We start from the raw sequence: 27,215 nt of genomic DNA, 5'->3' as shown, positions 1-27,215 counted from the left end.
AAGATCAAGCTTGAAGCTTGCAGATCTGGATCTAGTTTCAGGATAACGAGACACTAACGATAAGATCATCAACACGGTAGTACCACCACGTACCACCATCACCGGTTAAATTATCAAGCTTTAAAGTTAGCAATATTAAGATCACGATTCTTTACCACACTGGTTTAACTTCAAGCCATGTCTTCTGGTCTCAGCAAAGCCGCCATCGAACGTCATCAGGTTGGTCAACTTGCCGTATCTGCTTCCCGCACTGCATGGCTAATTTCGATCTTTTCAATTCCAGCGTCTCGTACTTGACTTGCTAAAACAGCCTGGCAACGAGGTATGTTTCCACTTATCTCCTTTACTTTGTACAACACTGACTCTCTTGATATTCGCAACCATTTTTCTACCTAGGTATGCGCAGATTGTCGAACGCGTAACCCACGTTGGGCGTCGTGGAATCTTGGGATCTTCATATGTGTAAAATGTGCGGGTATCCATAGGAAAATGGGAACGTACGTTTATATTACAATGGTTCCTTTCATTTCAAAACGCGTGTTTTTGTGATCCTCGAGACGCTGTATAGCTGACCATCTTTTGCGATTTTGTCGAATTGGTTCCTGAACTACATTAGGCATATAAGCAAGGTAAAGAGCCTCACGTTGGACAGCTGGACTAAGGAGCAAGTTGAAGTGAGTGTGAACAACACCTTGCTGTCCGACCGATCAATTACTACTCATGGATATATTGGCGAATTTCTTGGCTAATGAAAATTCATCTGCCTTAATATTTTCTCAGCGGATGCGGTCTACAGGAAATATAAAAGCAAACATGCAATGGAATCCCAACTCCGCCAAGAATCCGTAGGTCACCTTCCGAAACGGATTTTGTGAATTGAAGCTGATCTCAATCTACTATGCATCTTTTCGGGTATTTCACAGCCCCCCTACAGATCTAGAGGAATCAGAACGTGATAGCCAGCTCGAAAGATTCATTCGTAAGAAGTACGAGTCCGCTCAGTTCACCAAATCTGACACGACTATGTCTCCAATCGAAGCTACTCCTCGACTGCCATCGACTATTATCCCCCCAATTTCTCGCCCACACCTCCCATCTAGCTTGGAAGTTTCGTTGCCCACCCGATCATCTTCAGCCGTTGGCCGCCGCAGCGTCACAAGCCAGGTCCATTCAAAACCACCAACACATCAAGGAGTGGACCCCAATACAGCTTACCGGCATATCCCAACTTCTTCATCTGCTCCTCTCTTGCCTCCGATTAGGCCATCCACAGCTCCGATTCCAAATGCTATGAGGGCGGAGCCTGTACCACCCTTACCAGCGTTCCCCTCCATGATGTCATTATCATCGATAACTAATGGTGGATCATCCAATCTGCCTCCAATGCACGCGAACCAAAATCATTCGATTTACCAGCAAGGTCTTCCACCAGTAGTTTCTAACTCATCCACTATCAGAAAAGATGGGATTTGGGGAGATCTCATGGAACTCCAGAATCCTACTAATACTTCTCACACGATCTCTAGTCAAGCACCTTCTGTAGTAGCTTCCATGCCATCTATGTGGCCCACCTCGGCCATGCCACCCATTCCACACTCGGCACCCTCTTACATGACACCTCAGTCAACTACCCCGATGAATCCAATGTCATATACGTCACCAACCAATGCATTCAACAACATCTCTAGCCAGGTCGCCAGCAATCACAACCCTTTCACTTCCGCTCTAGGGCCTACCTCCTTACCTAATATGACATCCACGACTGCTACGTCGATCACACCTTCCCATAACGCCTTCAATATGTCGAATTTCTTACCGCCTCACTTGAGCTCACAAACTCGAACCACCAATCCATTCTTGGGTCCTGTCGGTCTACCAACCGCTCAGAACAATGTATTCACATCTAATAATCCTTTTGCACCTTCTGTTGCTCAGCCTCACACAATTCAAAGCAACGGATCATCCTATCCTTCTATGCAACAACCGACCCATCATTTTCAGCAGCCACTAATGCAGGCAGCAGCACCTTCAAATTTAGCATATCAGCATTCCTATCCTTCTGCTCAAATACCGCATCATCATACCCAACAGCAATCCTCACCTTTTGGATCTTCACTGATGTAATTCCTTTTCCTCTACATCCAATGTGCCAGTGTTGTATATATAAGTGTGTATGTAAGTATGTCAGCAAAGCATTTTTCTTCCTTTGTATGTATGAATCTCATAGGTAAACTTCATGCAAGACAACTTGTCCTTTCTTATGTGGCCTAGTTCTCAAAAGGATAACAATATACCAATCTTTGATGTGCGTACCCTAATTGCATTTGAAGGCAGCGAGGACCGTGGTATCTCCTATAAAGGGTAGTCGTCTGAAAATGTGACTTGTGAGCTCCTGTGGAGACCTGCCCCTGTTAAACTATTAAGACTCACCTTGGCTACACTCATATGTAGCTCTAAGATAGGTTGGGTTGTTCCTTGAAATCAAAAGCAGAGCAAACAAACCTTTCCCAGCTCTCAAATACATACCAATCAGAGGCAGAAAGGGTCAAGATCATGAGAGTGATGTAGTCTATTTGGAAAAGATACGACACATTAGTTAGGGCTGGCACAGTAAATGTGTCATATCTGTACACAGGAGCTCAAAATGAGTGGCATTTTGGCAGATTGGGAAGAGGTGCCGTCACATAAGGTCATAAGTTGTATCATACGCAAAGTGAAATGAGCAATGCAGTTTTTGAAAATCAGGGAAGAAAAGCCACAAATACAATATCAACTGTCTCACATTGGGGGTGGAGCATTTTTTAAAAAGGTCTGCCTATAGTACTCACCTTATTTTTGAATCAGGACTGCCCCCAATGCCCGGCTGCAGTGCAAGGCAGTATAGGCACCACAAAGATATGCTGTGTTGGTAATCGGACTTCTGAGGACTGTGCTGCACTGTGAAGTAGCTCAGTGGGTCAAGAATGAGAATTCAACTGCGCTGCATATACAGAGGTGCAATGTAGCACAGACTCAGTGCAGGGGTGGCAATTCGCAGGCAGAAAATATTTTACACCAACAGGAAACTGGGCTGCAATAAAGTCCTCATGGTGGGCATGGATTTTGAATTTAGGGCCCACCCACTGTACTTTTTACAAATGATCAAAGGTGTGTCTTTTGGATAGGAAAAACCCAAAAAGTAGCCAAGAGAAATGAAAAAATACCACAGAAGAATAGAAAAAACCAGAAAATCAAAATTCTAACCAACAAGATGATTTCATCATCATCTTTTTATATATACTGTGTAACTCTATTACCATGAAAACTACAAAGAAACAAATGGGCTATGTCTATGGAAGCCCTGAGCGGGGGGGTGCCACCTTGACACACAACACAACACACACATCACACATCACAAAATTCAACACACAACACACAACACACAACAGAAAAACACAACACCACATAAAAAACACCAAAAACACCAAAAACAAAAAATTACCAAAAACACAACACAAACCACATTTTTCAAACCCAAGCCCACTGATTCCCCCCCAATTCCTAACTTAACCAAGTCCCTCTTGGACAAACAAGTAGTTGAGAGAGGGACTTGTGCCTTATACCACATCTTTGGCGGATGAGCCGGAAAAGCTTTGGTGGGAACAGTTTCAATCCTCCATATCTCCGTAGCCTGTAAACAAATTTCCTCTGGACCAAAGAAAAAAGCTGTGTGCCTGATCATCCTACACACACACGTGTGTTTTCAAATCCCTCTCTTGCCGCCAGGAAAGCCCTTAAAAACAGACTTGAAGAACTGGTTTTTGTGTAACATTTCAGCGCTTTTGGTGCCAGGTTGGTCAGTTTTCTGCCTGATTTTGGTGTTTTCTACAAACTTCACAATCACATTACTCTGTGAGTTTTCAATAAAATAAGAAGTAGGCTACACACATGTGTGTAGATTAAGTGGGCGCACAGCTTTTTTCTTTGGTCTGAGGAAATTTGTTTACAGGCTACAGAGATATGGAGGATTGAAACCGTTCCCACCAAAACCTTTCTGGCTCATCCGCCAAAGATGTGGTATAAGGTATAAGTCCCTCTCTCAACTACTTGTTTGTCCGAGAGGGACTTGGTTAAGTGAGCCCCGATTCTAGCTACGGGCTTTGTTGAGCTAAACACCACCTCAATTTATTGTCAAGCAACAGCAAGTGACCTCGACTTTTCTCAATCCTTGATTGCTCAGTTTCATCTAACCAACGCTGCCACAGTTACTTTACTGGTATTGTATCGGCAATACCCGGTAAAGTATCAAAAAAACAATACTGTAAAATTCAGTCAGCAGTAAAGTATTGGTTGACCAATACTATACTTGATACCGTATCAAAAACCACGATACCAACAAGACCTACCTTGAGTAAAGTATCTTGAAGCAATACTGTTACTATACTCGATACTGTATTGGTATTTGCGCCACAATACCAATACTGTACTCAGTATCTAGGCCTAAATGAGAGAAATTATAAACCAATACTTCTCCAGCAACTGCTGGGTAAAGTATTGGTTTTCTAATACTTTACTCAATACGGTATTGAAATCAACGATACCATCCCAAGGACCTGGAAGTAAAGTATTGGTCAGACCAATACTAAGTATTGAGATACTTATACTGCAAAAAAGTTACTTTATCGTTACTTTACTGTCAACAGTAAAGTAACTGTGGCAGTGTTTATCTAACAATCAAAGCAATCAATGTTTAGATTATAGAAACAGGTGAACAAGGAAAGATGAGCTTACTACATAGGCCTGTTGAAAATCATCAAATGTTGTACATGTCAGGGAGGTGCTTTAGACTGTCTCAAAAACACTCAATGAAAGTAAAACTATCAATTGATAAACAAACACATCACATCTCAAGAGAAAAATGAGACGTGATTTCACAAAGCCAATCGATGTCATCTTTTGTATCTTTACTAAGCAGATACAATTTTAAAATCTGTTCATACTCATATCTTATCAAATCATACAAATTTGAATCTAATCAATCAGAGTTTTGATTCTTCTTTTAAATTTAAATCTTCTAATTTACTTTTGAATACAAGATCAGTTCAAGATGATCATGAACCATTTGGGATTAGGAATTTAAAAGTAGCCGATTTAGAAAAAGTGAAAGAATTACATGTAAGTCGTCATTTGATTGTTTTCTTTGAAATGTCAAATTGAGCAAAAAAAACTAATGATTAAAATGGAAATTTTGATTTTCTTGTTCAATAGCATTCAACTTTACCCATCACTTATCCTACTTAATTTTTTTGTAATTTATTAATGAAACAAGAAAATGATATTGCATTAGTAGCTACTTTACCATCAAGTTTACCAGCAGGTTATTTTGATTTAAAAGTACAAGAATCAAATTCGAATCAGATCGTCAAACCTGATTTACTTCATACAAACCATCATCATCATCATCTTTTACATCATGTAACTTCACCTTTATCAGGTAAAAACCCGATTTCATTAGATATCATTGGATCTATTACATTGACTTTTAAATCAGACACAAATGAGATTCGGATTTTCACTTGATGTGTTGATCATCAATACCGCAGACATGGATTAGGTTCAATGTTAATCAAAGAATTGATCATCAAAACATGTCAATCAACATGTCAATCAAATCGAGTCTCTTTGCATGTCCAAGCTACTAATTCGACTGCACTGAAGTTTTACTTGAGATTAGGCTTCAAGAAGATGATCTTTAAAGAATCGTATTATTCTAATCAAGCTTTAAAACCTTTGAATCATTCTAGATCTACTACTTCTTCTTCTACTTGTACTTCTTCTACTTTGACTTGCACTTCTGGTGATGGGTTAGATGATGATTCCAATTCAAAGATGATGGTTAAAGATATAGACACTTGGTTCTTGGTTGTGTTTTTGTTCTGTTTTTATGTCTGTTGTGTTGTGATGTGTTTTATGTGGTGTTTTGTTTTCTGTGTTTTTTTGTGTTTTTTGTGCTGTGTTGTGTTTTTCTGTGTTGAGTGTTGAGTGTTGTGTGTTGTGTGTTGTGTGTTGTGTGTTGTGTGTTGAATTGTGTGTTGTTGTGTGTTGTGTACCCCCCTCGCTCAGGGATTCCATATATGTCACAGTGTCATTTTACTAGTCACTGGACTGCCAGTGCCTCAATCCAATATCAAGCCAATATGAGTTCAACATGGGATATGCATGGGCTGCATATACTGGCAGATCTACTCAGTAGTACAACTGAAGATGAAACTTGATCTCCCATAATCTTGCTGTGGCTTCTGTTTAATGGCTGAGTATAGTTATTCATAATTGGAATCTTTGGAATTGTTATCAGCATTATTGTTACTACTGTACAAGTATTCTGATATAGATCTGGAGCTGAATTATGAGATGGGGCCACCAATACCTTGAACATCTATCCACAATGAATGAACTTTAGACCTAGAATTTTCTATGCAGGAAAGTTTAAACCCATGTGGTATTCTTTCATGGTCTTCATCCTCAAATGAAAGACTCCTATTCCCAATCCAATTAAGATTCATGTAATGGGAGTGTGGCTTCACAGAATCAAGGATGCATGATCCTCAACGATTCTGATGGACAGAGTTGTAGAAACCAAAGCCCAAGGTCAAAAGTAATACCTGTATCCTTTTCTCTGACTTTGTGTTATGTTAAAATCTTCACAGTATCTGTTTGGCAACATTTCATGAAAGTATCTTGGATGTCAAATGTAATTGAGAAACAGTTTCAAGTCAACACAGATCATACATGCAACTCTTACAATTTGCAAGGATAAAAGATTGAAAATGTTTTGAAAAAGGAACTCAACTACCAATCCAAGTCCAGATTCTAACCCTGTTACACCATCAACTTCAACTTTGAATTTAAAGAATCCAATTAGTTTATTTATGAAACTAAAAAACCTCCTCAGCCTACCCAACTTAGATTGATTGTTCCTGTAGCTTTAAATCAAACTTCAATCTCAACTTGTATGTCTTGACCACCACCACCATCAAATTTAAGATGATAGATCAATTCTATTTGATTTGGATTTGTCCTTCCTTTTTTGCTTTTCTCATTACACTTTTTTTTCTCATTTGTATTTGTTGCTGATAGGTTTTCATTGTCATTCTTTTGCTTCAGTGCATTCTTGAGCTTTGAACAAAATCAAAATTCACGCTCACACCCGGTGCCACGAAGCCACGAGGCGCCCTGGAGGGGCCGTGGCAAGGGCCAGGGCTTAGGCCACACTGTGGCCCTCACCCCGAGCCCTTCATGGCCTTCACAGATCATCAAATCCAGTTGAATCTCCCCTAAAGATCACCTTAAGCAGGGAGTAGGGGCTTGAAATGGGGATTTGAGGTTGTTAAAAGGGAAGGCCACATTGGGCCACACCACACCAGGCCATGGCCCTGGCCACGGCCAAGAAAAAGGCGCCAGGTGTGAGCGTGAATCAAAATCTGCTTATTTTTTTAAAAGGAAATTAATCACATCATATGAAAAAGGCAAGAGAGAAAATTCATTATTCTTTTGATACATACTGCATTTGAATGAAAGTTTGTAAAAATTTATTTAATTTTCCTTTGAAAAGCGCAAAAATGGCCCCAATTCAAATCACTACCCAAAGCCGGGTCAGCTAGATGGGGACTGATCCAATACCCCATCCAGCACACGGGTGGTTTTCAGGTATATCCCAGCTCAATACCATCAATGATCCACTCATCCACCACCTTTGATTGATATCAATCCGCCACCACACATCAACCTCACATGTGGATTGACTGCAGGCAGTGTTACCCCCCCAATTTAGAAATCAAGGTGAGTTTGTTCTTCTGATTTTTCTCCTTTCTTTGATTCAATTGTTCTTGTTTTTGATTGTTCTTGTTTCTTTTATTAGATCTTTCTCGCTTCTTTCATTCAATTGCCATTTATACTGACAAATTGAATTATTCCATTTCTTTTGTAGGTCACAGGACTACTATCAGCCACAACCAATTGTATGAAAGCTTTTGTATGTGATTTTACTTCAATCATGGTGGCAAGAATCAGTTTTTTTTTGGATATGAAATTTGTTTTGTCTTGTGTTTTGTAAAAATTGTATTTGAGTTGTTTATTTTCTCTTATGCATGCATTTCATTGTGTACTACTTTTTTTGAACCAATCTTGTTTATCATTCGGCTTTTTCAAGGATTTTCAGTCTACAGATACATGAGCTTCAAGGCTTTTGTTTTCATTTGCAACATTTTGAGCTTTTTGTTCTTTGAACATCAGTGGGTGTTAAGGGACAAGTGAATTCAATCATTTGAGATAAGAGATCTCTTTCCACTTGTGATTTGAAGGGTGAACAGTCATAATTTGCATGCTAGATGAGATATGTTTGTAATGAGATGAATAAATAATGAATGAAAAAGAATTGGTGATGATGATACAATACAAATGAGTTTTTAAAAGATGGTAAGGAGATTACGAATGAGTCAAGAAGAAAAGGAAACAATACAATTTCAAACCCAGAAAGGTATCCAGTTGCTCAAAGTAAGAGAGAGTGGCAGAGTTGTAGAATGAGATCGATCAAGATTGAAGCTGATGGGTGTGGTGGATGAGTCAATAGTTTTGAGCCGGGAATTGGCTCAAAACCATTGAAATGCTGGATGGGGTATTGGATCAGTCCCCATCCAACTGACCCGGCTTTGGTTAAATTTCAATTTGTGGCCAATTTTGCACTTTTCAAAGAAAAAAATATCTTTTACAAGCTTTCATGCAAATGCGGCATGTACAGCTATTCCAGGAATTGGTGTTGTGGTCGCCAAAAATCATGGCCTTTTTCCCCCCGCGCCACCGGCCTATACAGGTAGTGCGCAGCACAGCACAGCTGTAACGGGGTGTGGACTCGTATATCCGGCAGGGTCGGATGTCCACATGGACCGCACCAGGAAGTTTGTTTGGGGTTGTTTGCGACATCTGTTCAGTCGGTCACCCCATAACCACTACACTACATTACCCACTACCACGATATCCACCACCACCACATCCACCAATCCACCACCACATCCACCACAATCTTGACCCAAGCTCACGAAACCACACCTCAACCCAAACAGTCAAAGGCCGGTGGCCATTCAAATGTTTGGTCCAAGTTTGGTCATCCATTCTTTCACCTACCACTTCGGTCACGCACAGGCCACTCAACAATCACAGCAACCACAAGTTGACCGATACCACTGACTCCTTCATCCCTTAAAATGATGGCCACTCCGACCGATATCCCCTTCAAGAACCCAATTATTGTCAACAAAAACCCATCCTTCTCAATCATCACTCGCAGCATGGTGAATAGAAAACTTTCTGACGTACCTTTGTAAGCTTCGGCCCTCCAATCTGCCCATCTTCCCTTCAAACTCGTTTTGATCTTCATTCCTATTCTGTTCTATCCTTTTGTCTCAATCACTGAGACGACTTCCTTTGTTTTTCATTTCTTCAGGCCGGCCAAAGGAAGAATCGACGCGGTCTCCCGTGTTCTTCGGACTCGCACGTATTCACAAGCGTTATTGGGACACACGGTCCCTGGATCTCAGTAAGTTGGTTCCCTCATTGCATCAAATGACAGGTGTTGACGTTGGTGTTTTTGTTTTGGCTTGGTTCGGAAGGTCCGTCTTCCCAGCATCCGATGGTCGGATCATGCCTCCCCCTGTGATTGCTCCCTCGCTCTTTGGTGTTTCTTCACCACTGGCGTCTCCTTGCAAGGGTCCTTCCAAACGATCTATACACCCGGACGCCACGATAACCCCAACAATGAAGCCATTACGAAGCGGTATCACGGCAGCCCTCACCCCTTCCTGCTCACAAGCCTCATCGGTGTCCTCTTTGAATCCGCATATTCATCCTTTGATCTGCAACACACCCCTCTCTTCACATACGACCCCGGCCCCTTCACCTTCAACTGTCTGCTCATCTGCGTCAACTGCTGCCAAACGCCAGTCTGAATCGACTTCGTCCCACAAGAGGTCTGCAACGAAGTTCGACCTGGATTCTGACGAACTGGACGAACTTGACGATGGTTAGATCATTTTTTTCAGAAGTCCAACACCCACGTTAAATTAATTGGCCCACTGACGTTGATTCCATTTAGATCTGCCTCTAGACATGTTTGATGACCCCGAAATGCTCAACAATGGCCCTCAACCTGACGATACTACCGATTGTCGCCGGACGTTCCAAGTGTCTTTCAGCATCTGGCAACCTGTGGTTCCCGAAGAAGCTGAATCTTCAAACGGCAAGAAACGTAAAAAAGCATCAGCCCCACCACCTCGGAAACCCCCAGTTCCAAAGTACCTCATAAATTTGTTGTCTCCCAACCCGATGTTCACTTCGTCATCTTCAGGCAGTCACTCTTCCAAAGCTGTGATAAACGAGGCGCTTGGGTCCCTGAGTCCCTTAAGAAAGCCTGGTTCGAAAACACAATCGACATTCAAGGTTTTATACACGGATCTCGTCACCACAAGGCCACCAAATTGGCCATTGACGATTCAGATAGTTTTGTAGAGTTTATGGCAATTGCTCAGTCCGTTCCTGCAACCACCGTCATGGGTTTTAAAATTTACCACGAGAACCCGAAACTTACCACAAACGCCCAACGGAACCTGGAGATCGCTCGGAAAGTCTCTGCCCCCAAACTTCCGTCTTCTGATTCCAAAGATCACCCTGAATCAGACCACTCGGTAGGGGTAAGTCAACCTTTTTTAAATATCCATGTGCGTTCAGTCCCGAGCTCATGCTTATCTTGTTTGTGTAGTCCGGTATCTTGACCCTTGGTGAGCGATACAATCGCAAACTGTGGGCTCGATTTTCCAAAGATTTCACCGGTGGCGAAAACATCACGTACGCACTTAATCCGAAGGACCCTAATCTCTGCGTGGTTCTCAACATTGCCCGCATTCGCACATGGGCTAATGATTGGGTGAGTTTGTTGATTTCTCATTCTTTTCCTTATGAGACATTTCCTAATGAAAACCCTTCTTTTGCACAGGCTGAAGGTGTTGCCGGCGTTGACGAGGTCAATCCACCGTCCAAAAGGCCCGACTTTCGTTGGATTCCCGTTGCTGATTACCAGAAGGAGAAGGACGGGTTGAACGGTACAAAGAAATCGGGCCCCAGCGAAGCGACTCCTACTTCGGCCACAGTCGTGCACCATAACTATTATGGTGCACCTTTCCCGTCAGCCGGAGTCACGCCAGCTCAACCATTCCCTTCGGCCGCTTTCCCGACGCCTCATCCTTTCGCTCCGCCTGGTTTCCCAAGCCCTCCTACCGCTGTAACCGTCGGCACGCCCTCATCTGCTCCCACCACGGAGGCCACTCGTTTATCCCCGCCTCCCGAGATGCCAGTCTTCGAAGACTTCCTCCTTTTTGCAGGCATCAAGCCCGAGTATCAGAAGACCCGTAATATCTTAAATGAAGAAGGTATCACTCAATTCGGCCGCCTCCTGGACCAAAAGACTTACTCTTTTGAAAGTTTCCGCAGCATGGGAATAGCGTTCGCGCACGCTGATGACCTATACAAGGCGGTTCCAGAGTATAACCGATTTCTCAAGTCTACTCGTCAATCTTAATGTTTTTCGTTTGGTTTCTCCTTTGCGATATCTAAATCAATGCTTATTGTTCCAATCGGGTGGATTGTTTTCTTTAAATTTCACCCAGCAAAGGCGTTGTAATGGATTTGCCTGACTATGTTGTGATGCCTTTCTATAAGTTTGTGCCTCTCGTTTTGATGCCATAATGAGACATGATTTGCACAAAGCCCGAATTGTGCCACTGAGACCTAAGGTTGATGAGACAAGTCTCTCAACGAGTCTAATCTGAGAAACTTTGCTGAGACTTAAAGCCCTATAAACGAGCGTCCGCTCGTCGATTTGGAGGCTCATAGTCCTCAACCTAAGGTTGAGGAGACAAGTCTCTAAACGACTCTTAACTGAGAGACTCTGCTGAGGCATAAGGCTCTCCAAACGAGTCTCTGCTCAGCGGTTTTGAGCCTCATAGTCCTCAAAACCCTCCAGTCTAGCCGAAGCCAGTCTAGAGTCATTCCAGCTCGATCACTCACTTTGAACCATTTGAAACCATTCAAAAGGTTTCTCAGAAACCTAAACGATCATTTCTCACATGACCGACTCACATGACCGATTAGGACCTCATTGGTCTCACAGAATGGATTGTACAAAATTGCATTTCGTGAGGAGGACTACAAGCTTCATAGAATCAGATCCGGTCAAGTCATTTACGAAATTCCATTTCGAGAGGTGGACTACAAGCTTCATAGAAACAGATCCCACAACATCCTAAATCCAGTATCCACATACCTCGTACAACTTGTGCATTAGTTGCGCTGTAAATAAGTTCCAAATGGTATCAAGTATCACATCGATTTTATCTTCGGAGGGGGTTTGAGTAAGCACCTGGGTGCGTCGAAAGTGGTATTTCAGCACGCTAAACGCCTTCTCAATCGGGTTGAGATCGGGCGAGTAGGGTGGTAGGTACAAGATGCGGATACCTCGTTCGCCAGCAAGTTCTTCGATCCTACCGCCGTGGTGGATCCTAGCATTGTCCATCACCAACACAGAGTTAGCCTGTGGGTATGGATTCATCATCGGAAACTTTGCAAACATCGAGTCAGTATCTGACGCGCGGGTGATGAATCCACCTGTGGCACCTGCTCCAAGAGACTTACAAGTCGAACATACAGTGTACTGTACGTACGACTGAGAAGCCGGTCTTCTGCGTGCAGAGCACCCAGAAGCTCTGGAGCACACCTTTTTCGTCACTAAAGTCATTTTTTTAACACTTTATCAACTTTTTGAGCTGAGAGCAGTCAGTGCACACCTTTTAAGCACTCAAGTTGAGCTTCAGGAGATCTCACCTCACCCACAAAAAATCAAAGTCTTCAGAGCGCTCTGGTAGGCTCTCCAGAGCGATCTGAGACCTCCAGAGCGCTCTGATTCAAATATCTCATGACTGTATGTGGCAACTCTACACAGCTATCTCAGACTCAGACTCATCGACGGCAACCACTCTCCGGGTCAATCAAGTCATTGACAATATTAAAATAGGATCCCACTATTTTCCGCCCCCGTGGCGAATACCCGGAGCCCCCCCGTTTTGGGGCATTACCCGAGGTACCCGACGCGACCCGAGCACACTCAGCCAAAACTCTGGTGAGTCGGACCGCGGGGGCGCCGCAGGGGCACCTTCACGTAAGGACCTCCTCATATGTGAGCCCATTTCCACCTTTTGAGCCTCGTTTTCACCAAAAGGGCGACAGCTATCACTCCCAAAGAGGAACAGGGGCTCATCATGAATAGTGAGCCCCTGGACCGGTTCGTATGTCGGACACAATCATCAAATAGATAAGTCCCCATCTATCTCCTCCCCCCTCTCTCTCCCGTCCCGCTCTCTCCTCTCTCTCTTTGTCCTTCCTTCAATTTTCAACAACTTTCTTCCCACCCCACTTTCACACTTCCCCACTCAACTTTACCTGCATAATACAGTGGGATTCCTTTTTAAGCATTGCCTTTACAAGCATATTTTTTGATAAGCATCAAAAATGATGTGACCATTTTTGGTGGGCAGTAAATTTGGATTTATAAGCATTTTAAGCATATGCTTGAGGTTTTGACTGATATGCTTGTATAATTTCATGTGAAGCATGAAAAAAGAAGCATAACATGATTCTTTCACGTGTTTATGCTTCTATGTGATGCAAGAAAGGAGAAGAAAGGTAGGTGAAGTGGAGTAAATTAGGCTGCATTGAGTAGAAAAGCGAAGATCAATTGAAAAACTGTCTGTCAATTTTTGCTTCTAGGTTTCTGTAGTACATATTTTTCAATAGTTGCAAGTGCCAAGCCTGACATTCAAGCATAGCATAATTTTGAGCATGTTTTATGCTCCTATAGGCTATTAGGTCTGTTCCGATAAGAAGCATTTTTTATATTAGCATGGGATTTGATGCAACCATCACCATGCTTATAAAGGAATCTCACTGTACAACCGTCCCCACACATCTTCAATCAGATCAACCAAAGTTTCTCAAAGTTTGAACTGAATTGAAGTTCCAAACCCTGTTGTACATGTCAACGCCGAACCCCCCACCTCCGATGAACGTGCCCTCGGACGCGGACGTTCAAAACCCAAACCCCCCCAATCAACATCAACATATACCTTACACGCCTAATCAACATCTCTCCTACCCGCCTAATCAACCTCCACCCTTCCATAATCAACCACCACCACCCTTCCATAATCAACCACCACCACCCTTCCATAATCAATACACACCACCAATCCCTTTTGTTCCTCAAAATCCTCCGTACTGGTATCCACCTCCAGGATTCCAGTACGGACCTGCTGCTCACCCTTTCGCGCATCCTGCTTATCCCGATAGTACAGGCCATACAATGCCTCCTTGGCATGTGTACAACTCAGGATTTCACAATCCTTATCATATCCAACCACCCTCGGCTCCTATTACTTCACCTGCAACCTTCAACAGTTCAACTACGGTCACCCTTGATGCTACGCCGCCAGCTGCTCGCGCGATCATTCAACTGGTCGGACAACCATCAGTTGTAGATGCCCAATCCACCGGATCTGTTCACAGCGACGTGATTATGGCCACGGACACCGAAGTTGAAGTTGTTCAAGATCAAGATGATGAGGATATTGTCCCTCCAAACAATGAACGGGATGGCGACTGGCCACCCATCGGTAAGCATCTCATTTTTACTTCTTTGTGGTTATGGTTTGTTTCAATCTATATACTTACTTATTTTAACAATTACGTAGGTGCTATTCCAGTTCGCTCACTTAGGCCTCCAATCATTGGGAAAGAGTTCATTGAAATGGAAAACGGTTTGATGTATATGAACGCTGTGGCTCGATATCAAGGCTACGGTTTCGCTATCAAGAGCCACAAGACTAAAGACCACGTTACTATTAGGGTGTATTTGGGTTGTTCACTAGGTTACAAAACGAATTCGGCAGCCAAATCTGTAGCTGAGAAGTGATCTACTTCAACAAAGAAGACAGGCTGCCTCTTCGAGATGTCCCTCATCTACAAATCACGACTCGACCAATGGGTTGTCAGTCACAATCGACGAATCATCGCAAAACTCCACCACAACCACCCAGCTTTCAATCAACCCAACCACCTTTCACTTTATCGTCGCTTCCCTCCTGCTGTTCGCAATCAAATCTCTCATTTGTCATCGGCTGGTTGTCGAGCAAACCAAATCCGTCAATTGATCCAAGTCGAACCGGGTTCTCAGCCCTTGGTGCGAGACATCCACAACTTGAAGTCTCGCCTTTGAGATACCTGGTTGGACGGGCGTACACCTAATCAAGGTCTCTTCGACCTTATCACCGAGTGCAACTGGGCTCACCGCACCCTGGTTGCAGCAGATGGAACACTTCAAAACCTCTTCTTCGCAAGCCCAACCACCATTCGACTAGCTCGCCGCTTCTCCACCGTTATCAGCCTGGACTGTACATACAAAACAAACCGATTTAACTTACCACTGTTACATATAGTTGGAACTACTAACACTAACAGAACCTTTACGATTGCCATGTGCTTCCTACAAAGCGAAGTAACAGCCCAGTACGAATGGGCCTTACAACAGTTGAAGGAAGTCATTTATCAGAACGAAGACGATAGCTCGACAGTCCAGATGCCTCAGACCTTTGCGACAGATGCCGAACCTGTGTTAATCAATGCGATTGGAACTATTTTTCCTCATGCTACGCACATACTTTGTGTGCGGCATATCAATATGAACGTGGCTAAACACTGCAAGAGCAAGTTCACTGAACCTGAATGGACAGAATTCATGAAACTTTGGAACACCTTCCTATCATCAACCACAACCGCCGACTATGACATGAATCTTGAGTTGGTTACCAAATCAGCCAAAGCCCACCATGTTTTCGATTATCTTCAAACTACGTGGCTTTACAGAACCCAGAAATTTGTCACTCTCTTCACTTCTTCCACGCCCCACTTTGGGAACTCTTCCACATCTCGAACAGAAGGAAGCCACTTTCGAGCCAAACAATTTCTGGAAGGACGAAACAACGATTTCCTGACTTGTTTCAACTCATTCAAAAGATTCAAAGAACATCAAATGAACAAAATTGCAGTCTTAGTCGGTATTGAGATGACTAAGACCCTCCAAGGTATGCCAACGGTTTTCAAGGAACTCCATGGTGTCATTTCACACTTCGCAATGAAGAAACTCAAGTCTCAGCACGATCTCTTACCAGACTCACTTCAAAAGCCTTGTACTCATACATTTTGAGGTTCTTGGGGAATTCCTTGCTCACATGAAATAGCCAAAGCTCTTGACAACACGGATTACCTTTCCCCCGACCTCTTTCATGATCAGTGGAAACTAATGATCGAATTACCACCTAGCACCCACAAAGGTCTACTTGACGCGGCTCGACAAAAATTTGGTCACCTTTTGGAGTTACCTGAACATGCGCTTTGCAAATTGTTTGGAGAGCTGTCTCTGTTGGAAACCAGTAGGTACTCGCTGGTTCCGATAATGAATGCTGAAGTGAAGACCGACACTCGAGGTCGACCCAGAGCGTCCACTTCCAAACGCCAAGCCGCCTCTCAAGAAGGTCTTCAAGGGAGGTGGAAATCAGACCTAGAAATCGTTGACGAGAACAAAAAGAGACGAGTGAACAAATGTAGTGTTTGTAGGTCAACAAACCACCGGATCACCACCTGCCCTCAACGTCTTACTCAAATGTCATCTCAAACACGATCCACTCAAGATGTAGGCCCTGTCCCTATTCCTTCGACCAGCTCAGACGCACCAGGTAGCAAAGGCGTCGAATTGCCAACAACGTCGACTTTGGCTTTGGAAGACCTAGCCTTGCTTGATGAAGTCCTTGAAGCCGACTTCGAGATGATTGAAGCTGCTCACTCATCTTCAGATTCAGAAACGTTTGCAGAAGTACAACATGAAGACAAGGTTGCCAGTTCCTCCAGTGACTCAAGCGAAGCCAATGAAGACGAAAACCTATGTCCTTTTTGCGATGAACCCTTCCCTGCGCAACTTTCGACCAAGCTTATCGAAATGAAGGCCACCTTGTTGGCAATCCCCAATATCATGTCTTTGCCAGTAAGTATTTCCTTTGGATTTCCTTTTCTATCTCTTCTACTCGACTCTCAAGGATCCTTATGTTTGTCTAATGTTTGTTATTTGGTAAAACATCAGTTCACCCACACTGCTGAATTTTGCTATTTACACCAATGCGAACTCAACACTATTCCAGTTGGGATTGCCAAGGGTTGGTCAACCAACATTGATTTTGACGCTTTGGAAGGGTATGTAATCAATCTTTGCTGGTTGTGGATACTACATTCTGATAACTTTAGCATCTCACAGGCGTATCAATAATCACACCGATGTCTTAAGCAACATAGTTAACAAGATTGAGCCGTCTGTTTTTCTGGGAGCCGCCAACAAGAAAGACAAGGGCAGTAGCAGAGCGCCAGGCATGGTCAACTTTGAGGTCGAGCAACCGGGGTAGTAAGTTGCATCCTTTTTACTTTTCAAGGAAGAAGTTTGGCTGATATATACATGTATCAAATTCGAATTCAAGTTATGGATATCAGGGATATGTAATCATCATTCGGACCCTGGAGACTATCTTTATTCACAATACATCATCCCAGCATCACCTTGATTCAGCGAAAGCCACCCCTCTGACTCCGGATTACTTTCTCCGAAGAGTATTGCTCCCTGAGGTGGCTCTCTGTCTAATCGCTGAAGATATGAACTTAGACCGAACTGATCCCCAAGTACAGGCTACTTTGGAAGCAAGTCGGGAGTTTGGTGCGGTACTATTTCCAATGCTCGATGATTCGAAAGTGACTACAAACCAATGTTTGAAACTGAGTGCAAAGCAAACACCCAAACCCACGATTCATACTGCACCACCTCCACCAAATCCGACGGGAAAGGAAATACCTAAACCCACAACTCACTCTTTGGCCGCACCCATGTCAAAGGCAGGACTAGACGATTCGGTCTTTTTGAAACAACTACCCAAAGTAGTTGTCACATACATTGAAACGGTTTTCAACCCACCTGCTTATGGCAATTGCGGCTTCTACGCAATTGCTGATGCTCTTAAGATTTACAACACGGACTGTTATGTTTTAATTCGCCATCAACTGCGGGAGGAGCTCACTTATAACAGGGCATCCCATGAAGAGTTGCTTTCGACTCCAGGAAGTAACAGACCACGGCCACAGATGACCACTCGGCAAACTATACCTCATGCCACCGAGGTTGTCAATGATCTGCTTTTTCGGCTTCAACCCCAGGGACCAATATGTACTAAGGAATTCTGGATGAGGATGCCATACCTGGGCTACGTCATTGCCAGTGCTTACAAGCGCCCAGTGATATTGTTTGATCCTTGCGACGTCAATTCTTACACCTTTTTCCCACATCGCACGGCGCCCAACGACAATGATCCTATAGTATTGGCCTTTGTCAATCGAGATCATTTTGTGAGTTTGCGATTTGGTGCGCGTTTAGTTCCGTTTCCTGAGGTTTACAACCATCAAGTATCGACCTCAATCAAACACTCTCAGATACCAGGGTGGATCAAGAAATATCAAGTGCAATTGGGTTGGTGGGCAAATCGTGGCTCTTAGTGTTTTTTGTCTACTTTGTTATCTATGTAGGAAGTCATGTGTCTGTCTCTCATTTGTCGGTTGATGTCAATTGTTTTGTGCATGATCAAGAATCTGTTGTCTGCCTTTTCTACTTCTACTTCCAGGCTTTTTTTTGAAAGCTTGTATGCCCTTATGCCCCGATGTTCAATTTAAGCTATGCTATGCGAATTTATGCCACATACCAACCGTTGTGCTCCTAAAACTGTCAAGGAAGTGAAATGTGAGAAGGAGATTTGAAAACAAGGAAAAGTGAAAGAAATGTTTTTGAAATCGAAAAGGATGGAGCCTGTCATGTGGGCCCTATTTTTTCAAAAGGGGCGGCAAATGGCTTGTCGCCCTAGAACCCGGTCCGAGAGGGGGCTCCGGATATTGATCCGGGGGCGGAAAATAGTGGGATCCTTAAAATATTTCATTTCAATAACACATGTTCAATCGACTTCAACCATACCATCACCTTCCATGTCATCCGCTTGGCCAACTATCCGATCATCCATCCCATCTTCCATGGGGACTACATCATCAACTTCGAGATTCTCCATTTGGTTATCATCGTATCCGACCTCCTTGTTCACATTTAGTTCAAGAAGGCCAAAGTTAAGTTCAGCCAACTCGGCTTCGTCCAGGGGATTTGAAATCACAATATCCGATTCAGTAGCTGCCTTCCATCTCAGCCTACTTTCTCCCACCAAAGCCAACCACCGAAGCTTAATTGACTCTTCTTCTCCTTGCAATAGTTCGCTGTACACCCGGGTTTTATCAATCACCTCACACATCTTGACATTCCACACCATACACAAACGGGCTTGATCTTGGCTGAACCGTGTGTAAATAGCCCTGAGGACCTTCTTGCTGATTTCCAATCGTTCTGTTGCAGTTGCTGCAGTGGGCCGAACAAGGCCAGCTAGCCATTGGTTTGCCACGGTTTCGGTATCACCATCTTTGAAGAAATCAGGGTCAGTATAAAATTTATCCACTGTCTCGATTGTTTCAAATAAACCACTTTCATGAATGAGCCTAAAACTGACCTTCGAGTTCTAGGGCTGTCAATAAGACTGCCAGTTTGTCCTGCATTTCCAAAGCCCACTTAGCTGATTGTCTGCATTCGCGACCCACCCGACGTAGCTCATCCTGAGAATGGCTCAGCTCAAGGTAAGCTCGGATCCCATCCCGAGTGTCTGGATCCGCCGCCCACGCCTCACCTGGATGTGTGAGTTGACCAATGTCCCAAAAGTGGTCGGTCAGGGGCAACCTCTGGATCTCCTCAACTGAGGGGCACTCGATCGGCTGTTGTGGATTAAACTCGGTATTAAACTTATTCACATTACGCAAAAAAATTGTGTACTTGTCTTTCAATGATTTTTGTTTTTCTCTCAAGTGCTTTTTTGACCGTTGTTGCATCCTTGTACCTGTTCAAATCATGCCATTTGAATATCTCCTGTAGTTAGTTGTGTTGTGGCAACAAATGTAACATACCTTCTCTCTCGTCGTTTTTCCTCTGGCTCTCATACACATCCACTTTGGCGCCGTAAAGCTTAGTCTTTGCCACTCGTATTCTAATGAGTAGTCGGCCTTTAGGTGCTAAGATGAAAAGAAGATGTAAGCTTTAAGTTTGAGATACAACTTCGGAGGGAGTGGTGCAAACTTTTTGCACCGGGCATCTCTCGGTAGTGATCACCTCCAAGCTCATCCACCAATTCATTGATCTGCTCTTCGATGATGAGTAAAGTCTGCGGTATATGCAATATTTTACGTTTTTCCGCCGCAGTGCGACACTGTCTCTGTTTGGCTCGCAGAGCTTTGAGTTCGTTCCTAAAGAAGAAATCATGCCTCACTTGAATTAATAGCACATGATTGCTCTGAAAAAGGAACGTTACCAACTCAGCCTCTCGATGCTGGTCTTCCAGCTCAACCAAGCGGTTGATCATTGGAGTCAAGAGCTTTGAAGTCACGTTGACCATGGCATGCAGCTGACTAGCTCTTTGCTTAGTCCACTGCACTTTGAAGTATTGATTTGTATATGTAGCATTTTTTTGTCGCAATGCATTCAACTTCCGAATGCTCTGTTCGTTTGTTTTCTTACTAGATACTAGCCGCGCCAACAACCATTGTACTGTTGAAAGTATACATCAAGGGTAAGAACTGGGTGATATTACACCGATGACTACTTAAAATGTAACCCACCTGATCGCTTTCTCTTACCCTCATTAGTGTGCCGTGTTCGCAAAGCTAACGCACAAAGTCTGTGAGCCTTTGTTGAATATCTCAAAGCTCCAACTAACTGGGCCAGGCCGGCCCAAACTCGCTCCAACCCTTCTCCATCCGAAAGTCCCCAGTCGTCATTCAACCTGGGGTTGTATTGTAATTGACAAGCCCATTGATGGACGTAAGAGTGAAAGACGCTGGTGCCGAACTTCAACCTTTCAGCCCTCCGCTGTTGAACAAACAACTCCCGCTGCTCACCAACATGGAACAACACTATTGGTCAAATGGATTTCCTACATAAAGGTTTACAAATTCACCTTAATAATACTCTTCTCCAAGTTACATCCTATGTCGTATAGGATTCCAAACCTTGGCACTTCACCAGCCGCGTTCGTAGTAGTTTGTAAGATCCAATCAAGCATTGCGAGAGGATAATAGCCACTGAAGTATACATAGATTGTATGTGAGTCACCATGCAGAATCTGTATCATACAGACAGTTCATCAAATAGATGTATTGGACCTACCGTTCTCCTGATTGAACAATATTGATGAACTTGAGTAAGATGTCATGGCGACAAGCCATACCCATCAACCCCGTCTCATCGCAGCCACGCCAGGTCTGGGTGCCTCGGGTATCATTTGCTGCCGTATGCTGTGCGCTGCACGGATCCTGTGTTGAGAAAGGTCGAGAAACAGCGTCAATCACCCCATATCTACAATACAAGGCATGAACTTCTCACCACTACGTCATCTACAGGTCAAGAAGTGTTGACTCGCTGATTAACAGGTCCCATCTTGACTTTCCAAGTTAGAACTTGGGCTGGCGAGAGGAAAATTGATGGTATAACTCGAGATTCACCCCGCCACGCAGCACTTGCCATCAGGTGTCGACGTTGCTGGAAATTCGCATCCAGACATGCGATGGGGTCTGGTTCGTCAGGTCGCTTGCCAGGAACGTTAGGACCAAGACAGCTAGGGCACTTCGCGGCTAATTCGTCCATAGGTGTTAAACGCAGTGCTGATGACACCATTTCCTCCTCCATGCGCAGCATTTCTCGGTATGCATCAACTGCTGCTGAGAAACACCGGCGCAGATGTCGAGTCTGTCAATTAGAAGTGCTAAGATCATCTAAGGACATTCAACTTCAAATATGAAAGGAAATACTAACCTGATCAGTACCCGGAACCTGAAACAAGCTATTTCGAGGATCTAGGTATTCATCCATTGTCTCGGTGAAGGCAGCAATTCGAACACTTGAATTCTTCCATAACGTATGGTGGAACCGAAGCAATCGAATAGAGAATGCTGTACGTGGAAGAATTGGTTTGGAACCCATGTATCCGAGCCGAACTAGCCGCACCAAGTCGGATGTGCAATCACACACCACAACGGAGAGCTTCATCCGGCCTGAGTGGGTGTGTCAAGTCCTCAGTTCACTACACAATTCTTTTGATAGCGTAGAGAAGATGATTAATCTTACTTGTCAAATCAATTGTGTCTACTTCGACTGTTCGTCGTTGCCAGTCTTTGCATCTACAGTCACGATTCCAGTCTTGATTCCACGATACGCGATCACACCATTGATACGTTTGTCGGCTACAGATCATAAAAGCCGGGAACACCTTGGGTAGAACTGCTGCCCAGTGAGCCTCTTCTCTAAGTGCGCGTTCTTGATATGTAGTGCTTCTATAGTACTCGGCTCGATTGACCGGATTTTCGTTTCCTTCGCCATCACTAGAACGAGCTGGATCATTACCATCATCCCTAGTCAAGGCATCATATACATATGCGTTGGGATCTACAGGTTGTTCGACGGGCTGGTCAGGGGCAGGTCGATTCAACGCCGCGATGGCCTTTCGGGCCGCTTCATCTTCTTTTGCTTGCAGGGCTGCGAATCGCTGAGTGGCTACACTGCCTTTTTTTGTGGTGGGCTTCTTTGCTCGCTTCTGTGGCATTGGGATGTTTTCGCCAGGTAGGGGCATTGTGGATGTTGTTAAAATGAAGATAAAAGATTGCAAAGAGATAATGAAATTCCGAGGTTTGAACAGAGTGATGCACGGTATTTTCCAACAGGAGTTGGATAAACTAGGACTAACCAGGGTGACACTAAGAATTACCACCAGTGCCAAAGCATCGATTTGATCATTAACTCGAACAGACATCTCCCCATTGAGTGCGTGTTACTCGCCAAGCAAAAGGACCCCTGGGTCCGTAAATTACGGAAGCCGTGACGTGAAGTGACCGCCACCGTTTTTTCAAAACTTCGGTTTTCGGTTTTTGGTTTTCGGTTTTTGGAATCTGGGCATTTCCTTCAATTTTCGATACACACCACGGGCTACCATCACCGAGAACACCAACTGACACCATCACCACCACCAAGGGTTTATTCCACACTCGTATTTTTACTCAGCACCCACCACCGAGCATTTTTTTCCACATCTGTCTTTTCACCACCAGCTAGCTACCAACATCACCACCCACCACCCAGCTATTTTTTCACACTTGTCTTTTCACCAATCTAGCTATCACCACCACCACCCAGCTCGAGTATCTTTTATCAAAGTCCAGACTTGTTTCAATTATCACTCACTCAATCAACTTGGTATCCTTTACAGTCAATAAACTTGTAATTGACTTGGTATCATTTACAGTTACAAATCACCTACCCCTCAATCAATCAACAACCTTTCTGATCAAAGAAACTGTTGGTTTTCCAAATAGGTTGAATTTTGAGGAGGTGATTGTCAAGATCAACCTCAATTGTTTGAGAACTCAGAATAATCAAAAATACTTGGCATACATTTTTTAAAACAGCCTCATGATTGAAATGTCGTAAGTTGTGTAAAACAATCAATAAGTAAGTGATACAAACTCTGTGAAATGATCAGGTTCCAGATTGTAATCACCATGATTTGTGATTATACTCTTTGCAATTGAAAGATACTTATGTAATTTTTTTGTTCAGATGAGGGCCAGCCAATTCAGCATTTTGATGTGTAGTTAGTGTAAGAATTAATGGATCGATAAGAAGTTAAAGAAGAAATTTAAAAGGTTAACACAACAGGTGTTGAGATAAGAGCTCGCCAATTCGACTTTGATGTGTAGTAGGATCACAGTCAAATCGGCGAGCTCCAATACTTTGGTATTGATTGATACGATTGAAGTTGATAAGATTTGAGGTCTGGATATTTGAAGGCACAAGAGTTGAATCGGTCGAGCAATTTGACCGACTCACTGTAAATTGAGAGGGAGGCATGGTTGCTTTTCAAAATTCTTCTTCTCCCTTGGTGGTGGTGATGGTGTCAGTTGGTGTTCTCGGTGATGGTAGCCCGTGGTGTGTATCAAAAATTGAAGGAAATGCCCAAATTCCAAAAACCAAAAACCAAAAACCGAAAGGATCCCACTATTTAGCGCCCCCTTGGGCAATATCCGGCGCCCCTCGAGTTTTGATCAATACCCGTGTGGCCCGTCAAAACCCGAGCACTATCAGCCTAAGTTTTGCTGAGTCGGACCCTGAGGGCTCCTTGAGGGCTCCTCACGGGGGCACAACTTCACAGATGAGCCCTTTATTTGACATTTTTGGTGCCCTTCCATCCTCGATGGGGCGACAAACATCATTGAAGCAAACGAAAGGGAACCTAAGTTCTTTTGCGCCCGGACCGGCCCCATGACTGCACGGACATCGGCCCCTCAAGTCACTCCTTGTTGAACTTTTCCTTCTTTCCTGTCCCCCCCACTGATCACATATTCAAACTTCAAACAACAACCTTCAACACACCCATCAACCTTACATCAACCTAGCAGTTCCTCCTCGATAAATTCAAGCTTATAAAACCATCAAACATTTAAAATCATTACTAATCTCATCCAAGACAAGATATGACTCAAAATTCAAATCTGATCTAGACTCAGCATAGGATCAGCATCAAGAACTCCCAATCTAGACTCAATATCAAGATCACTGTCAGCATTACCTCAACTTGAATGCTTCTCATTTCACTGCAGGTCATCGAAACCAACAAACTTGGATCCTCCAGCTTTATCGAATCTACATAACTCAGGTTTTACACTTTATGTCATGTTTTAAAAACATTTACTCACTTTACTCAAACTAAATAGCAGATGTTCAAAACCATTGAACATTTTTTAAACAATGTAGATGACAAAGGTTTAGGTCAAGTCTTTGAGCCGATTAAAGATACCTTAGAAGGTAACCATATGGTGTTCAATGTCATCTCACTCACCAATCAACTTGCGATGAAATCTTGGTCTGTCCAAACAGTTTCCTTTGTATATATTGCCAAACCATTTCCTATACTGATTCCTTCCCTTGTTTTTCAGGAACCAGATATCAAACTCAAGGGCCCAACTGAATGAGTCATTACACTTACTCAACACTTGTTCAAAACAAACTTCATCTTTGTACACTTTCTAGCACGGTGTAGTCTTGTATAACTGAAATTAAAGCAATGAAAATATTCAAACATCTTTGTTTGGGTTCTTGAACATCAAGACGGCTAAAGATACTGTCAGGAGCTTGCCGTATAGATTAGCATTCAGCGCTCTTGATGGGAAAAACAAGGACAAGAAGCCGAGTTGATTTTTTTTAAATCTATTCTTTTTTGACTGGGATAGTCTCAATTCAAATTCAAAAGAGTTGAGTTGAGCTTACATATTTGAGGCATTAACAATCCCCTTTTTTGCCTCGTATATCTTCGGTCCAGTCAAAATGATGTATTATCTACCAATGTCCCATCTTATGTTTTAAGACCGATATCTTGTATCAACCCCCGATGCATAAGATATGTTCATGCCGATGCATGTGGTCTTGTGTGCTTATCAAGCTCAGCTTCTCGGACTATCATCAAAGTGACATTGGCTCAGTATTTTACTTCGCTTACTTCAGAGGGTTCAAGGTTAAAGGTGTATCATGTAAATACAAAAGAGGAAATCCTTCAATGAACAATGGAGGATAAGTATAAATACACAAGATGAGATGAAATGTGGGAGCCCCAATCAGGAGCCCCTTTTTTTAAAAGGGGCGCCTGAAGTGTTTGTAGCCTGGTGTCCGACCCGAGAGGGGGCGCCGGATACTGTTCCGAGGGCTCTAAATAGTGGGATCCAAACCGAAAATCGAAGTTTTGAAAAAACGGTGGCGGTCACTTCACGTCACGGCTTCCGTAGTAAATGGTATGTATTTACAACAAGAGATTTTCTTTTGGGTTACGACCTCAAGAATACAATTTCAAATCCCTGTATAAGAATCTGAGATAGTGCATAACAAGCACACATTATCTAATCCCGAGCTCTGACCTGAAACATAGTATAGATCTCAGAGTAGATATTTGGTTCGTAAAGCTATCAACTCATTTGGATACAATTTAATGGGCTGGTTTAGTTCAGCTATCAGCTGATTTAGATATGAAAAGTCCTTTCTAACAGATCGATGGGAAACTGTAAAATGTCATGGTTTAGAATAATCATGATGACAATAGTTATATCAGGATGAAAATGTACATACTTGTTTTGGAAACAGAAGTACTTTGGAGCGTGATATATGACAACTCTATTCAATATTGTTGATTGTGAGTTAAGGCAATAATTGATCTATCTCCTCTGTTTGTTTCATGTCTGGTCCTACAATTGCTTACTGCGCTCATATCAGATTTTGCAATTTTCTTACTCTTACTTCTTTCAGTCCAGTGATCATTCCACCAAAGAAGGAGTCAAAGTTGATACTATTTTGAGAAGGAAGATGTGGAGATATGAAGAAAGTTGAATAATGAAACTTTTTGGGCGCGTAGGAAAGCATATTTAACAAAGAAGCAATCTTCAACTTTCCAACATCTTGAATATGTTTAAGTAGAGTGTGTACTTGAGCGGGAGAGAAACCTATGAATTTCCATATTCAAACATGATTTTGAGAAGGAAGATGTGTAGATATGAAAAAAGTTGAATAATGAAGTGACCTGATCACACTTTCAAGGATAAGCCATGTTTCTAGATCCACGAAACTAATGTGTCAGTTTTGTAAGAAAATCTAGAATCCAACATGAAATACTAATCACGAGTTAGAATTCCCCAAAACTGGGAGCACTCTATAGTGGCATCCTTTGCTTGATTCAAGTTTGAGTTTGATTGTGTTGGGATTGAGATTCAATTGACATGAAGTGTAAGTGAGTCATCCAATTTTCGATATCGACCAATATATTCTGATTAGATTTGAAGGCGTTTGAACAGTGTGTTTGAGAAAATGCATTTCGATCTAG

General features: G+C 43.1%; 3 protein-coding genes across 3 annotated transcripts; 2 read left to right on the top strand and 1 right to left on the bottom strand.

The window, feature by feature from the left end:
- Positions 1-48: 48 nt before the first annotated feature.
- Positions 49-2,354, top strand: MELLADRAFT_76352 (uncharacterized protein; the record flags this gene model as incomplete). Its single annotated transcript, XM_007403888.1, has 6 exons — positions 49-219; positions 284-322; positions 397-497; positions 617-674; positions 781-845; positions 924-2,354. 6 exons carry the CDS (start codon positions 178-180, stop codon positions 2,122-2,124), a joined length of 1,506 nt encoding a protein of 501 aa, XP_007403950.1.
- A 2,944-nt stretch (positions 2,355-5,298) lies between these two features.
- Positions 5,299-6,389, top strand: MELLADRAFT_101337 (uncharacterized protein; the record flags this gene model as incomplete). Its single annotated transcript, XM_007403889.1, has 3 exons — positions 5,299-5,473; positions 5,594-5,843; positions 6,371-6,389. 3 exons carry the CDS (start codon positions 5,299-5,301, stop codon positions 6,387-6,389), a joined length of 444 nt encoding a protein of 147 aa, XP_007403951.1.
- Positions 6,390-21,703: 15,314 nt separating this feature from the next.
- MELLADRAFT_87072 (uncharacterized protein) lies at positions 21,704-22,928 on the bottom strand (the record flags this gene model as incomplete). The annotated part of the gene is made up of 3 exons (XM_007403676.1): positions 21,704-22,048; positions 22,115-22,296; positions 22,427-22,928. The coding sequence occupies 3 exons, from the start codon at positions 22,926-22,928 to the stop codon at positions 21,704-21,706; spliced, it is 1,029 nt and encodes a 342-aa protein (XP_007403738.1).
- Between the last annotated feature and the right edge of the window lie 4,287 nt (positions 22,929-27,215).

This window comes from Melampsora larici-populina, assembly GCF_000204055.1.
Source record: "Melampsora larici-populina 98AG31 unplaced genomic scaffold MELLAscaffold_1, whole genome shotgun sequence".
Lineage (NCBI taxonomy): Eukaryota > Fungi > Basidiomycota > Pucciniomycetes > Pucciniales > Melampsoraceae > Melampsora > Melampsora laricis-populina.
Note: the sequence above shows the minus strand (reverse complement) of the source record. Positions and strands in the feature narration are given on the sequence as shown.